This window comes from Ambystoma mexicanum, chromosome 7q, assembly GCF_040938575.1.
Source record: "Ambystoma mexicanum isolate Mex_15411 chromosome 7q, UKY_AmexF1_1, whole genome shotgun sequence".
Lineage (NCBI taxonomy): Eukaryota > Metazoa > Chordata > Amphibia > Caudata > Ambystomatidae > Ambystoma > Ambystoma mexicanum.
In genome coordinates, this window is record NC_090941.1 from 845,487,115 (window position 1) to 845,505,524 (window position 18,410).

At 48.0% G+C, this 18,410-nt stretch overlaps 1 protein-coding gene across 1 annotated transcript in view; it reads left to right on the forward strand.

The window, feature by feature from the left end:
- Window positions 1-18,410, forward strand: part of MRE11 (MRE11 homolog, double strand break repair nuclease) — a 1,502,633-nt gene that overhangs the window by 1,374,435 nt on the left and 109,788 nt on the right. The window contains exon 19 of the mRNA XM_069639266.1: window positions 16,518-16,602. Within this exon, the coding sequence (XP_069495367.1) occupies window positions 16,518-16,602 (85 nt within the window). The remainder of the gene's footprint in view (window positions 1-16,517; window positions 16,603-18,410) is intronic.

Genomic DNA, 18,410 nt, shown 5'->3' on the forward strand with positions numbered 1-18,410 from the left:
AGTTAGGGTGTCCCAGACCTACCCAGGTTCGAGAGCCGAGGGCTAAATCTACCCCGTACAATCGGTGGCAAGGGAGGCCGGGCGGAACACAGTACCTTTAAAGGTGGAAAGATTCCTCCAGCGGTGGTAGTCGTTCCTGGTAGTGGGTGCAAGTCGCGGCGTCGTCCCGAGGAAGAGGTGATCTCGACGGGGAGGAAGGCTGCAGGTCGTTGCACTACCAGGGATGAGGCCAGCCGTGGAGTTTTCCGGTCACAAAGGATTTTTACCCCTCTTTCGCGGTTGAGGTAAAAAGTGGTAGCCCGCTGGCCGGGGTGCTTGGCACAGGCAAGGCGGCCACGAGATGCTTCGGGACGGCGAAAAGAAGGCAGCAACTGGTTGTCCCCACCAGTTAAGGGAAGAAGACTCTCCGGCGGGAGATCTCCTCTGTCGTCGCGAAAAGTGGTGAGAAGATTCTGCAGGGCTTCACCGGTGGTGTCGTCTTGGCAGGTCAGCTCGGCTTCTCCCTCTTCGGCTTCTTAGGTCCTGTGGCGACTTCTGAAGAACCAGTCCCAAAAACCCTGCTTTTATGCAGCAAACCCCCATTCATACAGCCTAGCTGTCACTCAAACATGCTAAGTGGTGAGCGGGGTGGCTCACCACTTGGGCCAATCACACTAGAGTGCGACCTGAGTTGGCAAGGCAACTCGGTCCAGGGTGCCTAAACCCCCTCCCACACCCCCTGTGGTACCCAGACAGAATGGCACCACTTTGGAGGACTTCTGTGCAGAAGCCCGCCAAAAGTGGAACAAAGGCTCGACTCGGGTTCAGGGTTACTGAAGTGAACCTAGACGCCATTTTGGCGGCGAGTTCCGGCAAAAAATCCCAACCGGTGAATTTATATTAATTAAATAAACCGGCGGTATCTTTAACATTGCACCAAAAAGTGGTGCATCAAAAACCAATGGGAAATCCCATTGGGAAATATTCCGGTGGAATATTTCCGTGGTATCCACTGCCACCAGCCAGAACTCGGCGAGGGGAGACGGGACAGTACCCCCTCGACAACAGACCCAGGGGCAATCTAATTGTCCTTACCAGTACTTCCACAGTAAGATGGTTTGTACTGGTTAAGTTCCTAAGTTAAGACTAGTAAAGTCAATGGTAACTTTACTGACCCAGGGAGACAGTAGTCAGTCCCAGGGTGTGGAGTCTATGTTTGGGGGTCTCTAAGACACCCCTGTGCTACTGCACTGAGGGTGCTGTGTAACACACATTCAAAAACCAATGATGGCCTATGGGGAAAATTACCCCCTAGCCCATAAGCACATAGCAAGTCACAGAGAACACTCTCAAGTCATGTCCAAGAGTGAGGGTAAAGAGTCTCACTCTTGGCAGGAGAAAAAAATAAACCTCAAAAATCCAGCAAAGCTGCTGGGGGACTCACTAGGTTAGGAAATTCAGCCTAAACAGAGAATTCTTCCTAACACTCGCCCCCCCCCAGACTAAGGGACAGGAGGATTTAATCCACTCCTGGATGAACCTCATACCTCTAGTCGATGACATACATCCTAGAGAGTCCATCAGCATTTTGATGGTGACACCCTGACCTGTGCTCAATGGTGAAATCAAACCCTTGTAGGCAGATTGACCATCTCAATAGTTTTGGATTTTCCCCTTTCATTTGCATTAACCATCTCAAGGGTTGGTGGTCAGTCTGAATGACAAAAGTAGAACCATACAAGTATGGCCTAAACTTCTTCAGTGCCCACACAATAGCAAAGCATTCTCTTTCGATTGTTGCCCACCTTGTTTCAGGATCCTTCAGTTTTCTACTGATGAAGCAAATGGGCTGTTCCCTACCCTTCTCATCCAGTTGGCTAAGGACTGCACCTATACCTACATTGGAAGCATCAGTTTGTACAATGAAAGTTTGGTGGTAGTCAGGAGCTCTGAGTACTGGAGCTTGGCAGAGAGCTTTCTTCAGGTTTTCAAAGGCCTGATTGCATTCCTCAGTCCATTTGACCTTCTTAGGGAATTTTGGAGAGGAGATCACATTCAGAGGAGAAGCTATGGTCCCATAGTTCTCAATGAAATTCCTGTAGTACCCAGTGAGGCCTAAGAAGGCTCTCACCTGGATCTGAGTAGTAGGTGTTGTCCAATTTTGCACAGCTTCAATCTTGCTGAGCAAAGGCCTTATTTCTCCACCTCCTACCTCATGTCCAAGGTAGACCACTTTACTCTGACCAATTTGGCACTTGCTTGCTTTTATGGTCAGATTGGCCTGCTCAAGAGCCTGCAAAACATGTCCTAAGTGGGTCACATGTTCTTCCCAGGAGTGGCTGAAGACTGCAATGTCATCCAAGTATGCCGTGCAGAAGTCCTCCATCCCAGCCAGAACTTGGTTCACCATCCTTTGGAATGTTGCAGGTGCATTTTTCAGTCCAAAAGGCATAACCTTGAATTGGTATAGGCCAACTGGGGTAGAAAATGCAGTTTTCTCCTTGGCATGGTCTGTCAGGGCTATTTGCCAATAGCCTGACGTAAGGTCCAGTGTGCTGAGGTACTTGGCTGCACCAAGTTTATCCACCAACTCATCTGTCCTTGGCAAAGGGTGGGCATCAGTCTTGGTGACTGCATTAAGAGCTCTATAGTCCACACAGAATCTCAACTCTTTGGATCCTGCCTTTGGTACTAACACCACTGGGCTAGACCATGGACTAGTAGAGGGCTCTATTACCCCGAGATCAAGCATCTTCTTGACCTCACCTTTGATGTGGGTTCTGACATGTTCTGACATTCTATATCCTCTGCTTTTGACTGGCAGACAGTCACCAGTGAGTATCTCATGCTGTCCCCAAGGGGTCAAGCCTGGTGAAAGTGAGAACAGGGGGGCAAACTGATTTAACATAGCTTTGCACTCCTCCTGTTGCTCAGGGGTCAGATCTGAAGAGAGATTAACTCCTTCAACCTTTTCGTCCAAAGGTAAGCCTCTCAGGAGGTCAGGTAGAGCGTCACTCTCCTCCTCCTCTTCCGATGAAGCTAGAAGCAATGCTCCTACTTCTGGTCTAGAGACATAGGCTTTGAGGCGGTTGGTGTGGAAGACTCTGGGAGCTTCCCTGGGTTTGCCCAGATCCACCAGATAGTTGACCTCTCCAAGTTTTCCCACAACCTTGAAGGGTCCCATCCATTTGTCCTGCAAGGCCCTCTGCCTTGTTGGGAGCATAACTAGAACTAGCTGGTCTTGAGTAAACTCAACCATGTTAGCCTTCTGATCATGCCAATGTTTGATCAGAGCTTGGCCAGCTTTCAAGTTATCACTTGCTTCTACCATCATGTGTGACATTCTCCTTCGGAGACCTATCACATAGTCACTCTGACTGGCTTGGGGGAAGGAGCACTCTCCAACCCCTCCTTAATCAGGGCCAAGGGGCCTCTGACGGGATGGCCATAGAGAAGTTCAAAGGGAGAATAACCTACTCCCTCCTGAGGGACTTCCCTAAAAGCAAATAGAAGGCATGGCAGTAGAAGGTCCCACTTTTTCTTAAGGGGTTCTTCTAAGGCACCTATCATGCTCTTCATGGTTCTGTTAAATCTTTCTACCAACCCGTTTGTCTGAGGGTGGTAGGCGGTTGAGAACTTGTAGGTAACTCCGCAGATTTTCCACATGGCTTTCATTTAGTTGGACATAAAATTTGTCCCCCTGTCAGAGATCACCTCCTTAGGAAACCCAACCCTGGTAAAGATACCAAGGAGGGCCTTAGCCACAGCCTGAGCTGTAACAGTCCTCATAGGAATTGCCTCAGGGTGCCTAGTAGCATGGTCTACTACAACAAGGATAAACCTGTTGCCTGAGGAGGTTGGGGGATCAAGGGGACTAACAATGTCAATCCCTACCCTCTCAAATGGGACTCCCACAACTGGGAGAGGCACTAAAGGTGCCACATTCTTGGAACCAACCTTACCAGAAGTCTGGCAGGTATGGCAGCTCCTGCAATACCTATCTACTTCAGCCCCCATTTTTGGCCAATAGAAGTAGAGAGAGAGCCTTTCCTTGGTCTTCTTGAAACTCAAGTGACCAGCCAACGGAATCTCGTGGGCTAGTTGCAAGAACTGTTGTCTGTTCTCTTGGGGCACTACCAGGCGTTGGTATGCTCCAGGTTCAGATTCGGTTGGTTCACTGTAGAAGAGGCCATCTTCCCAGTGTAACCTATACTTCCCAGGCTCTTGCCCATCAGCCTGAGAAGCTGCCTGCTGGCGAAGGCCCTCCAGAGTTGGACATTCTCTTTGTCCCTTACGAAAAGCTGTCCTGCTGGGTCTACCTTCTGCCAGTAAAGACTGCAGCTCAGGATGGTCAGCCGGGTCCAGGTCTCCAATAAGTTCTGGGCCTCCTACTAGCTCTTCTTCAGAGTCTAGTTCAACCAAACAGGGTTGTACCTCCCTCTCAGCCTCAGCTGGAGGTGGAGTTACAGGTGTAACTTTGGACAACCTCGGGGAAGTCCTTGTTGGAAGCACTGGAGTGCTTGCTGTAGGTTTTTTTCTAGGAGTCTTGGGTTGCCCCTTTGCTCCTGATCTGGTAGTTACTGCAGTAAGTTGCTCCAGTGGGAGAGGAGTGATTTCTGTCATCATCTCCTGAGATAAACCTCGCAGGGTTTTCTCTCTTGCAGACTTGGTGAGCTCCCGTAACCTTTTACTAGGAGGTCTGGGGGTATGTGACACAACTCCAAGAGCTTTTAGGTCATTTCCCAGCAGAACTCTTCCTGGCACTTCACATTGTATACTGAAAGGTATCTTCACAGCCATATCATTACACTGGATGAGAACTGGTAACTGGGGACACATCTGCACAGGCCCTCCAGCTAACTTGGTGAGTTATTTGGGTGCCTTAGCAACATCCTCTGCCTTGAAAAATGATTCATCCACCACAGTTATGCTGGCCCCAGTGTCCCTGATGGCAGGGGTCTCCTGACCATTCACGTGGACACTGTTCTTATAATACTCTTTAGTATTATCTGGGATAGAATTATACACATCTAAATTTTGTTGTTCCCACAACCCCAGAGAGACTAAAGAAACACTGGCTGAGACTCCAGTGGGTTCATCAGCCAGTAGTAGAAAGTTTCCACTTGCCATAGTGACTTCCTCCTCTGGAGCGAAGGCTAAGGAGACAAGTTGGACCCCTGAAGGTTTACCCTTACATCTGGGATCTCCTTTCACATGGTCAGTAGCCTTACAAACATAACAGGCCCCAAAGGTCCTTTGGAATGGAGGCTTGTTCTGACCTCCTTCTGGTTTAGCACCAGAAGGTATACTACTCTGCTGTGGTTTCCCAGGTGGCTTACCCTTATGGTTTTGTTTGGGGCCCTCTTTGGAATTAGGATTATTAGAATTCTCTTTGGAGTCTTTCTTAGGCTGTCTTCCCTCATCCTTCTTCTGAGTTACCCCAGAATCCTTGTGAGTAGCCCTGTTGGCAACCCACAAGTCAGCAGCCTTAGCTAGTTTCCTAGGGTCTAATTCCTGTGAATCAGCCAAGTGCTGTCTGAGCTCAGGAGAGCAGGCATCATAAATTGACTCCATCATTACAAGATTTCTCATTCCTTCATAAGTGTTCACCTTGTAACCCTTAATCCATCCCTCTAAGTTTTTCAACCCTTCACACACCCAGGTAGCCCAAGGGGTACCATCATGCTTTTTGAGGCTCCTAAACCTCTTAAGATACTGGGAAGGGGTCTTCCCAAACCTAGCTATCAAAGCTAGTTTCGCACATTCATACTCTTTCCTATCCTCCTCCCCCAACTCCATTACCACATCAGTTGCAACAGAGGGAAGCCTAGATAACAACCAGGTGAGTAACTCATTACCTGTGATGTTCTGGAGCCCATGATTATACTCAAACATAGACAACCAATCCAACACATCCAACTTAGGCTCATACATACCAATCAATTCCTTAGGCATCCAGGGTCTTTTAGGACTGGAACTTCTAGAGGAGCCAGAGAGAGAAGCATTCTCAACAGACAATTTCTTCATTTCTAGCTCATACTTGAGCTCCATTTCCCTTAGCCTTAGTTCTTTGTCAGTTTGAGCATTTAGTTTCTTGTACTCTAATTCAAGTTTCATTTTCTCTAGTTCAAAGTATTGAGGGCTAAATGTGGGACCTGGCAAGGGTCCAGTAGGTACAGCTGGTAGAGCAGACAGAGGCCTAGAGGGACTATCTACAACAGTTTCATCCTCCTCTTCTGGTTCTGACCCAAGATCATCAATACTTTGTTCCATATCAAGATCATTGCTGCTTTCTACATTTGCTGGAGTAATAGGTTCCTCTGGACCATCCTCCAGACTTTGGTTTTCTAACAACCTTTCTATTAGCTCTATTTTCTTTCCTTTAGTCATGAGATTCTTATGCTTACAGAGAAGTCTTAGACAATCAGCAGTTTTTGTAGCAAGGGACTCTTGACTATAACTTTCCATAGTAGACAGGTTAAAAATGACTTTTTTCTTTCTTGTGCTTAAGCTTTGTGGTTAGTTGCACTAAGGTATCTCAAAAGTACTCTAAAGTGTATACTCAATACAGATCCCACCGCTGTACACCAGTGTTAGGCAGACACCTGTGCAGTTCCCTCTGGGACCACTGCAAAAGATTTAAGTCTACAGGTGTTGGCAGTAAACCCACTTGGTAGCAGTCTGTACCACACAGATTCACTGTGGTAGCTGTGGCTGAGCAGTCAGACTTCCCTCAAGAAGAGTTAGGCAGTATACAGAGGACACATAATAGGTACAGAGGTACACTAGCACAAGCAAACACTGACCAGAGCTAGGTGTAAAAGTATAAACTTATTTATTAAAGGTACACTCATAAATTACACTAGCACATTAGAAAAGATAAGAAAGTCAAACACAGTTACTATTACTCATATTTTTTGTATTTTGTTTATTTATAACGCGCAAACCCACAGGCCCAGGGGCATCAGGGCGCAGTTTGTACACGGTTGCAAGAAAGGAACATACAGAGATATAAATTACAATAAAAGTGTGTCAAAACAGCAAAAAAACAAACTTAATAATTACAAATATTACACAGGGTACAGAATCCCTAGGCTCAGCAGAGGAAGTATCCCTGAGGTAGTTGGGAGGGTAGCAGCCCGGAAATCATGTAAGGGAACAGGCGGGCTGGGTAAGCAGGACAAATGTCTGACACAACTATTGCTGGTCAAAGAGCCAGGATTTGGTTTTATTCTTGAAGGTGTTGAAGGAGTCTTCAGCTCTGATGGCAGCGGGGAGGGTATTCCAAAGTTTGGAGGCTAGGACAGGGAAGCTGGTGCCTCCGGCTTTTTGGAGCTTAAACCTGGGGATAGTAAGGCAGTTAGTCTGGGCAGTTCTTAGTGGCCGGGCAGTGGAGTGGCGCGAAAGCCGACTGCAGAGATAGATCGGAGCCTTGTTGGCTAGGCATTTGTGCGTGAGGGCAAGCGTTTTTAGGGAAATTCTCTGCTTCACGGGTAACCACTTAAGGCTAGTTCTGGCTTCTGAGATGTGGTGGTTACGAGGGATGTTCAGGGCTGCTCGAATTGCATTGTTCTGGGTGGTTTGGAGTTTGGATAGGTTTTCTTGGCTAGTGCCTAAATATAGAGCACTGCAGTAATCTATTTTTGCCATGATAAGTGTTCTCGCTAGTGTGACGCTATTGTGGGTGGTGAGGAAAGGTCTACAGGCTGAAATGAGTTTGCACGTGTAGGCGGAGGTGGACCTGACTGCATTAGTTTGTCTTGACAAGGATAAGGTGGGATCTAGGTAAAAGCCTAGTGTTTTGGTGTCTTTCGAGACTTGTATGGAGTTGCCGTCTATGATGAATGACTGATAGGATGGCTCAAGTTTGCTAAGGCGTTGTGAAGTACCCAGGATAAGTAGCTCCGTCTTATCGTCATTCAGACATAGCTGGTGCTGGGCCATCCAGGCTTGGATGACCAAGTAGACGTCATTGAGGGCCTTGGTGTCAGCAAGATAATCACCAGAAATGGGAATGAGTATCTGGGTGTCGTCCGCATAGTTGGTGTAGGAGACACCCAAATAATCAAGCACATCAAAGAGTGGTTTCGTGAAGATATTGTAAAGAGTAGGTGACACGCAAGAACCCTGAGGAACACCGCAATGAATAGGGGAGGGAGCTGCGGCAGCGGAGGGTGCAAAGACCCTCATAGATCTGTTGCTCAGGAAGGATTTGATCCAGGCCGCTGCGGAGGGAGAGAAGTTGGCAGCAGAGTGGAGGTGCCTGCAAAGGATCTGGTGGTTAACCAAATCAAATGCGGCGGAGAGGTCGAGGAGTAATAGCATTGCTAATTTGCCCTTGTCCTTCAGGACTTCGATCTGGGTTTTTAGGTCTAGTAAAGCCGTTGCGGTCCCATGTCTGGGCCGAAATCCGGATTGTCGTAGACCTAACAGATTGTTAGATTCAAGGTAGTTTTGGATCTGCAGATAAGCTGCCCGGTCCAGTATCTTCAGCAGAAATGGTACTGTAGTGATGGGTCGGAAGTTCGTGGGTATGCTTGGGTCAAGGGACGGTTTTTTTAGTAGCGGGATCACCCAGGCGTCTTTAAGGTTGTCCGGGACAATACCTGTTTCAAACGATGAGTTAATGAAGGTTGTAATGAATGGGGCTAGGTCATGGGCGGAGTCCTTAATGATGGGGGCTGGGCACGGGTCACCTTGGCAGTTGGAAGGTTTCATCCTGAGGATGATGCTTTCTACTTCGGTGACAGTGAGGGGTGCGAAGGTGAAAGGTTTGATGTTGGCAGAGTTGGAGAAGTTGGGCCTAGTGGGGGAGAATGAGCGGTTGTCCCGCCTCAGGCAGTCCTGTTTTTCATTTATTTTAGGTTGGAGCGTAGAGATTTTGTTTAGAAGGGCTGCTTGAATGTTAGCACACCATTTGCTGTCTTTCGTGCAAGTGTCTGGCGTGGAGACTGGGGTTTCGAGCTCTTTTAGGACTCTGAAGAGTTCCTTGGAATTAGAGTCGGCTTGCATGATACGATTATTAAGCGATTCTTTTTTAGCAGTGATGATGGCGTCTTTATAAGTGAGGGAGGCGAGAAGGAAGCTGTCTTTATGCTCATCAGAAGGGTGGCTTTTCCAACGGTTTTCCGCGCAGTGTTTGGCTTTGCGGAGGATTCTTAGCTGTGGAGTGAACCATGAGTTGAGATGTGCTCGTGGTTTAGCCTTCCTGGTTTTAATTGGTGCTATGGTGTCAATGGCCGTGAGCATCGTTTGGTTGTAGATGTCTGCTAGGGAGGTGGGATCAGAACAGGCGTTGGTCGCCGCATTAAGAGAGGGGAGTAGCAGTGGGAGGAGTTGTTCTCTTGTTATGTTTTTTTTATTACGGGTGGGGAGGGCTGGGGCTATGGGTGTTAGGGCTCGCGGGGTAGCTTCAATGTTAAATGTTATGATGTGATGGTCAGACCATAAGCAAGGGGAGTTATTGAGGACCTGGATGTTGCAGTTGGAACCGGCTAACCAATCGATGGTCCTACCTTTGATGTGGGTCGGTTCTTGTAAGTACAAGGTGAGGCCAAGGTCGGTAAGAGCATATTCCAGATCAGTTGCTACAGGATCCTTAGGGTCACCGCGACCAAGATTGAAGTCACCTAAGATGATTGTTTGGGAGTTGTTTTTTGTTTTGTCAAGAAGAAGAGTGGAAATTTCACTGACAAAGGTGGGTGCCGGCCCTGGAGGCCTGTAGATAAGGTGAAGGGTGGCCGTTTGGTTAGGTGTTAGTAGTAATTTGATTGTCAGCAGTTCAGCTGATTCAAGTTTGGATTCGGATACCACTCTTAGGTCAAGGGAGTTTTTTTGGATGTATGCCACGCCGCCACCTCTAGTATGGGTAGAGGAGCGGTCACAGCGAGTGATGCCATAGTCAGGCGGTAAGGCCAAGGATAGAGAAGGGCCAGAGGCGGCATGTAGCCAGGTTTCAGATATGGCAATGAAGTCAAGGTCGGCAGTGGTGATAAGGTCGGCTATGTCAAGAGCGTGTGCTGTGAGAGATCTAGCATTGATGAGGGCACACTTGAACACAGGCAATTTAACCCCTGTGGTCTTAGTTTTGCAAGTGGCGGTGGGCGAAGGAGGGCTGGGTGGAGTGCGTGGGGCTTGCTTGGTAGTGTTGGTGCGGGAAGGACGAATGCGGAATCTGGTGCCTAGTCTCGTGTTCCTGAGAGTGAGAGGGCAGGGTTGGTTGGGGGTAGGTTTTGTGGCAAAGTGTTTGAGCCAGAGGGCTGGGACATTGAGGTATTGGTTAATCTGGTTGCAGGGGTGGTGAGCGTCAACGGTAGTTACTGAAGGACTCGTTGAGGGTGTCAAGGTCATGGTGGGTGACGCTAGGTCAAGTGGGTAAGGGCAGGCCAGGTTATTAGCCTCAATGGTAGGAGTGGTTGACTTGGGTGGTTGAGTGAATAGGGACAGATGTGTGGTAAGGAGGTAGTGCAATAGAAGGCGCACGCTGATGTGCATGATGGTGATGCTGGCTGCCAGAGTCGGTTCCCTATGAGCTAGTTGGCAGGGACAGGAAATGGTCTGTAGGCGACCAAAAGGCACAACACAATTGAAGTGGTCTGTAAGAGACCTTAAGGCACAACACAATTGAATGGTCTGTAAGAGACCTTAAGGCACAACACAATTGAAGTGGTCTGAAATAGACCTTAAGGCACAACATAATTGAAATAGTCTCTAAACGACCTTAAGGCACAACACAGTTGAAGTGGTCTGTAAGCGACCTTAAGGCACAACACAATTGAAGTGGTCTGTAAGAGACCTTAAGGCACAATACAGTTATAAGGTGGTCTAGTAGTGGCCCAGAGGCACAATATACTTGTGATATGCTATAGTTCGAGAGTTTCAAGGGTGGCCGGAAGCACGTTCAGAAAATAGTGGCTCAGAGAACATGGCTACAGTAGTATGCCCGGTACTGGCATGCGAGATTATACTCCTTGAAGTGACGGTCCACGTAGTAAAAGGGGTACTGAAATAGGCCGACTGAGGAGGAGTCGTAACATTGCAAACTCAGTAATTGGACAAGGACAGGGGCAAAGTACTTACAGTAGGATCTCCTTGTATGAATGGAGATGTTAGGATGCTTGGATCCGATAGCTTGCCTCGGGCTTTGCAGAAGGCGGTCGGGGAGGCTTAAATTGGGCAGGGGGGGTGGCCACGCCGCGCTCCCATGCGCGTAACAGGCGCAGGAACAGGCCTTTGTGTGGCCTTGGTGCTGGCCGCCGGCGGATGAAAGCAGTGTAAAACTGCTTCGAGCGAGGATCAGCCTCGCTTTCGTGCCGCGCGGCGCCCGGCATGCGGGAGTCAGGCACTCTTGAAGACAGGGTCAGGCAGGCCCTTCGATGGTGCCGGCGAGGATGCACTCCGTGTGCGTAGAGTGGATGGGAGGGGGGGCTCCTGCCCTCTACCCTCAGCGAGGAAGGATGGAATGGGGGCACAGGCGCAGGAACAGGCCTTTGTGTGGCCTTGGTGCTGGCCGCCGGCGGTTCCGCCTACCGGCGGATGAAAGCAGTGTAAAACTGCTTCGAGCGAGGATCAGCCTCGCTTTCGTGCCGCGCGGCGCCCGGCATGCGGGAGTCAGGCACTCTTGAAGACAGGGTCAGGCAGGCCCTTCGATGGTGCCGGCGAGGATGCACTCCGTGTGCGTAGAGTGGATGGGAGGGGGGGCTCCTGCCCTCTACCCTCAGCGAGGAAGGATGGAATGGGGGCACAGGCGCAGGAACAGGCCTTTGTGTGGCCTTGGTGCTGGCCTACATCCCTACTCGTTTGTTGGACAATTCTAAGTTAACACCACTTATTTCCAACCAGAGGTGAGCGCTTAACGTTAGATGGTACTCCAACAAGTATTACCAAAAGGGAGGGAAAAAGGCAAAAATAAAGAGAGCAGTAAGGTAAAACACTTTTCACATAAGGTTAGCAAAGACAGTCAATAGTGGAACAAGGAGAATTAGTTTGGGGCCCGCATTAGAGGGAGCCCGGCGAAAATGTGCCCAAGATCACACAACGTCACAAGTCTTTGCAGGTGGGTAGAAAACGGTTTTACTATGGTTCTGAAAAGTTTAGTTAGGGTGTCCCAGACCTACCCAGGTTCGAGAGCCGAGGGCTAAATCTACCCTGTACAATCGGTGGCGAGGGAGGCCGGGCGGAACACAGTACCTTTAAAGGTGGAAAGATTCCTCCAGCGGTGGTAGTCGTTCCTGGTAGTGGGTGCAAGTCGCGGCGTCGTCCCGAGGAAGAGGTGATCTCGACGGGGAGGAAGGCTGCAGGTCGTTGCACTACCAGGGATGAGGCCAGCCGTGGAGTTCTCCGGTCACAAAGGATTTTCACCCCTCTTTCGCGGTTGAGGTAAAAAGTGGTAGCCCGCTGGCCGGGGTGCTTGGCACAGGCATGGCGGCCACGAGATGCTTCGGGACGGCGAAAAGAAGGCAGCAACTGGTTGTCCCCACCAGTTAAGGGAAGAAGACTCTCCGGCGGGAGATCTCCTCTGTCGTCGGGAAAAGTGGTGAGACGATTCTGCAGGGCTTCACCGGTGGTGTCGTCTTGGCAGGTCAGCTCGGCTTCTCCCTCTTCGGCTTCTTAGGTCCTGTGGCGACTTCTGAAGAACCAGTCCCAAAAACCCTGCTTTTATGCAGCAAACCCCCATTCATACAGCCTAGCTGTCACTCAAACATGCTAAGTGGTGAGCGGGGTGGCTCACCACTTGGGCCAATCACACTAGAGTGCGACCTGAGTTGGCAAGGCAACTCGGTCCAGGGTGCCTAAACCCCCTCCCACACCCCCTGTGGTACCCAGACAGAATGGCACCACTTTGGAGGGCTTCTGTGCAGAAGCCCGCCAAAAGTGGAACAAAGGCTCGACTCGGGTTCAGGGTTACTGAAGTGAACCTAGACGCCATTTTAGCGGCGAGTTCCGGCAAAAAATCCCAACCGGTGAATTTATATTAATTAAATAAACCGGCGGTATCTTTAACATTGCACCAAAAAGTGGTGCATCAAAAACCAATGGGAAATCCCATTGGGAAATATTCCGGTGGAATATTTCCGTGGTATCAGGAGCCACCAGCCAGAACTCGGCGAGGGGGGGCGGGACAGTACCCCCTCGACAACAGACCCAGGGGCAATCTAATTGCCCCTACCAGTACTTCCACAGTAAGATGGTTTGTACTGGTTAAGTTCCTAAGTTAAGACTAGTAAAGTCAATGGTAACTTTACTGACCCAGGGAGACAGTAGTCAGTCCCAGGGTGTGGAGTCTATGTTTGGGAGTCTCTAAGACACCCCTGTGCTACTGCACTGAGGGTGCTGTGTAACACACATTCAAAAACCAATGATGGCCTATGGGGAAAATTACCCCCTAGCCCATAAGCACATAGCAAGTCACAGAGAACACTCTCAAGTCATGTCCAAGAGTGAGGGTAAAGAGTCTCACTCTTGGCAGGAGAAAAAAATAAACCTCAAAAATCCAGCAAAGCTGCTGGGGGACTCACTAGGTTAGGAAATTCAGCCTAAACAGAGAATTCTTCCTAACATTGACCGTAGGCGAAAGCGAACCCACTGGAGCAGGAGGACCGATCGAGGGAGCAGAGTGAAGGGTAGGGAAACCCTGAACATCCCTGCAGGAGGTCTTGGCCTCCGGGAAACCACAAAGGATATGTGGAGAAAGCGAAATCCCAGACAAGAAGAAACCTGCATTGTGTTTCAAGGCCACCAGCCACCCTCCCGGTTGAACGACAGAGTTGGAGAGGCGAGGTCAAGCCTGTGGTATGAACCTTGCATCGTGAGTCTAAGCTGCAGAGACAAGAAAGGAATGCACGCAACCGGTGAGTTAGCGAAAGACATGAAAGGCGGTTTGTGTCAAGGAAAGATTGAAGCCTCAACAGTGTATCTCACAATTGAAGGTTGCGCGCATGCTGATGAGGACCGAAAGAAAGCAAACCAGTAGTGAACTTTTAAGTTACCGATAACTGTGAAGCCACTGATACAGAGTAACTTAGTGGTCCGGCCAAAGGAAATAGCCCACTCAAAAGTCTCCGCAAAATGTTTGATGTCCTGTCATAAAGCGGCAAGTGAACAAACTCTGAAATGCGGAATGGTCAAGATTAAACCCGACGAAAGGGGGAGTTAAAAGGTGATTGCTTTGAGAGGAAGATTTCTTTGAACTTTTCTGATTGTGGTATTGAAGTACTAAGACCAAGAGACACTGGGGCAAATAGCATATGGGGGAGCTGAAGTGAAAGGTTTTGTTGAAAGGTCCAAGCCCAATTGAGGGAGACCGGAAACATGAAATAAGTTGGGGGAATGGAATCCCTAACAAATGTGAATAAAGCTTGGGGAATGGAACACCTTCAAGTGTTGTGATTATGATGTCTGGGCCCAGCTGAGGGAGATCTACGTTGAATCAGGTACTTTTTGTTGAAAGGTCCGAGCCCAAAAGAGGGAGATCTACGCAAATTTTTGTTGAACTGTGAAAGAACTTTTAGAAAACTGGAATAAGTGACTTTTACATGGCAGGCCAAGTGGGCCTCGACACAGGTTTTCAACTGCCTTTTTTTGATAACCTGTGCCAGTGTTTATCATCCTGTTCACGGGGTCCGCCTTACTCCATGCTGTCCAACGTGAGAAGAGAGCTGACTCAGCCACTTTGATCCTTTGTTATAACACTGACTTTCCTTTGCATACACATTCCCCTTTACACACTGGTTGCATAAGCGATAAGGCAGACATTAGGTTGTGTAAGTATAGGCCATTTTGATCTGACAAAGACTGACTAGAACTGTGTTTTCATTATTATTTGATGGTAGGGACTACTCCCATCATAGCTATAGGGCAAAGGATTTTTTCCAAACCTAATAATTTAATAAAGGTTTTGAAACTTGTAACTCTTTTGTCTGTGTCAGACTTGTGAAAAAATGGCAGCAGGGGACGGGAAATTGAAATGCGTTTTCGCCAGGGAGAGAATTCTGTGATTTTATGCAGGGGAGACGGGAACTGGAGAAATCCGTGCACAAAGCCACGTCCATGAACATCTTAATCTCTGAATTTTACAATATACTAGTGAGGGGCAGGGATTTTATTGCATGGTTGTATAAATCAGGTTGGCAGAAATATCTTTTATTGGGATATGATTAACATGAAAGTACCATGGTAATTATAACTACTCGTTGATATCCATGAATAGATGTGGGAAAAGCTTCATACAAGAATGTCCACAAGTATATATCTACTTTGCACGCGGATGCACACATTAAAATTGTGTACCAGTGGTACAACACTCCTGTAGGACTTCATGCAATGCCCCCCTCTGCAGTAATAGATGCTGTAGGGACTGTGGGGGAAGGGATAATGGGCCTCATTATGACTGTGCTGTTCTGATAACAACGGTGCCAGTAAGCCTTCCGGCACTGTTGGTATCGGACCGTCACAGTGTGACTCTGCGGGTGGGTGCCGTCCCGCGCCAAAAGGGTCAGACCTGGCGGGCGTAACGGCACACGCCCGCAGAGTTTCAACAAAGCACCAGCACGGTTATTAACGGTGCTCATGCTTCTGTGGTCCCCACTGCTTCCTATGGGACTCAATGGGAACTAACAGAATTACTGGCGCCTGACCTCCCGGCCACTGGGGTTGTAATACCCCAGTGTTACGGGGAAGTCAGGCGGCAGTAATGTTTTTCGGGTCTAGCGGCAACCCACCGGTTTTACAGGCAGGGTTACCGCCAGACCCGTAATGAGGCCCAATGTTGTCAAATGCTCTGGGATTGCTCTCACCTCAAAGCATTTTGGATGGAGCTTAGATCAACCATAAAGGAAATACAAGGGCTTAATATTCCACTTAACTCCTTTATATACCCTTGAGGATTGGCTTGTGATCATTCATTTCCTCTCTTCTCATCAATATTATCTGCACACTCGATAATAGATGCAAAATGGCTTCTTAATTCACTGTGGAATTATAGAACTACACTGATTTCTAGATGTGGTTGACAAAAATGGAACATAACTCCTGCTGTACGAGAATCCCATAACAACTTTTTAACTGTCTAGGGGCCATTGTTGGAACATATAAAAAATGTATACAAAGAGCTGTCACTATTGGGATATCTCTTCTATTAAACAGCTAAGATATGATGTGTTGCTATGGTGTTTTGAAACACCAGTAAAATGTGTGAAATTGAAGAGTTAGATTTGCAGCATTCTAAAAAATTAAAAATATTCTAAAGAAATCCCCAAAAAGCCCATTATTTGAAGAACTTTATTACAGGAGAGTGTGTTGGGATGTATGCAGCAATATATAAAGTGAAGTTTATACCAAATTATCACTTGCACTTTGAGTTGTTGTTCATCCTGGATTCAGGTCTGTCACAACAAATGGTGGTGAATTGGCAAAATTATCAGAAATTGCATGGATATTATCTTGATAGATTACTCACATACAAGTATTGAGAACAGACATGAAAATGTGTTCATTGACATTTCAAAAAAGGGTTTTCTGTTTTATTTGTTATGTTTCAGAACATCAAGCACATCCTCCTCTTACAGCAGACGAGGTTCCCAGAGCCAGACATCCAGAGGTGTTATGTTTGACGATGATAATGAGGTACACTTTATATTTAATTTGTAAACTGAGCGATATGAGATCCAATTATAAGACTCCAATTATAACAAAAAAAATAAGTAGCTACAAACGGAGCTTGAAAGTAACGCAAATTGAAAGCACATTTTAATAATTTCAAACTGTTGTCGCAGTTGTGAATTCAAGATTGTCTAATGTTGATGCAGTTCCAGTTCCTTATTCTAAGATCAATTAATATCTGTGGTTTAAACACTCCGAAGAAGTACCCTCTTCATCTCAATCGTGTTTGGAAGTTGGAAAATCTAATTCCCTTTGGATTAAAGAGGATGAATATTGTACATTTATCCCCATAAAATTGAAAGAAGTTAAAATTCTCTTTTTGCTCATAAACAGAACAAGCCCAAGGCCCAGATTATTTGCCAGCTGATATATTTCTTTGGAATATGGCTCAATAGGCACCAGTCTTTTTACATTATTACCTTAAATCTGGAATTTATCTGTAGTAATATCTTTTTATATGGAGGGCGATAAACCCTTCCCAAGTAATTATCACTTCTCGATTTCACTTTTAAGATCCTGGCAAAAATGTTAGCAAGAAGAATCCATGATTGGGTGAAAACTAAGATTTGCTGTCGGATGCCAAGGCAACCTTAAAATTAGGTTTCTGATGTTTGTTAATCTGCTTAGAATCACATGCTGTGCATAGGTCCGACATCCAGTGGTCACTGCGGAGTATTGCATTTTGTTTTTCGTAGTCGAAAAGGGGACGTCGACAAGGCTTGTCTGTAACACTATCCCTATAGTGACGTGCGTTGTACCCACAATCCCTCACGCGTCGAGGTCCCTCAGATTGTTTTTTTCCGCCCAGCTACTGGTCGCCTTTATGCGGAGCTCCTCGATAGACATTGCCAAATAGTTTCTTCGACCTTTGGTCGTTGGTTATTAATATTAATAACGATAAATCCCTCCCTCGACGCAGAGCCGTTTCTCCGCCGAGCAAGATCTTCGACAGAAGGACGAGCGGAGGAGATCCTTCGGCGCTGCTGAACAGGTGGCCTGGCCTCGCCGGCCATACACAGTAGGGAGAGTGGGGCTTTGTGGTCTTTATTTCTTTTCTTTAAGAATGCCTTTCTCTTTCCCCTCCCTCTCTTTCGAGGTCGTAGTCACACCTATTAGCCTCAGCTATGGAGAGGACGCCATTTAGGTTTTGCCCGCTTTGCAAGGGTAAATATACCTGGAAGGATAAGCATAAACGGTGCAACCGTTGCTTACCCCTCGATCACCAGGAGGACGGCTGTGCGGCCTGTAAATTACTAAAGCCCAAAACTCTAAAGGACCGCAGGGTCAAAAGGTGGGCGGCCTACGCCATGTCTAGGCCTGACTCCTCGCCCGCTGCCGTCGCCGCTGCCAAGTGTGACGAGGACAGTGACTACACGGCCCCCGTAACGGAGGCTGTAGACCTCTCAAAGGAGCGCTCGCGCTCCTCGTCGTCTGTCCCCGGCCCCGACAAGCCCGGCTCACGCCCAGCTTATGGGGATGAACACCCCGGCGACAAGGACGCACACAGAAAAACATCAAAGCACATACCCCCAGGCACACATTTGTCAAAGACGAAGACAGCCTTGGTGCCAACGGGGACGTCGGGCTCACCGACGTCTTCCACCGACCGTAAGGGTCGGCAGCCCTCCCCACCACCGCTTCCGCAACAGGAGACTGGGCACTCTAAGAATAAGGGCGCTAACACCAAAATTTCCGGCGACACGCATCGCAAGAGTGTTCACGTTGCCAACAAGGGCTCGACGACCAATGACTCGACGACCAAGGACTCGACG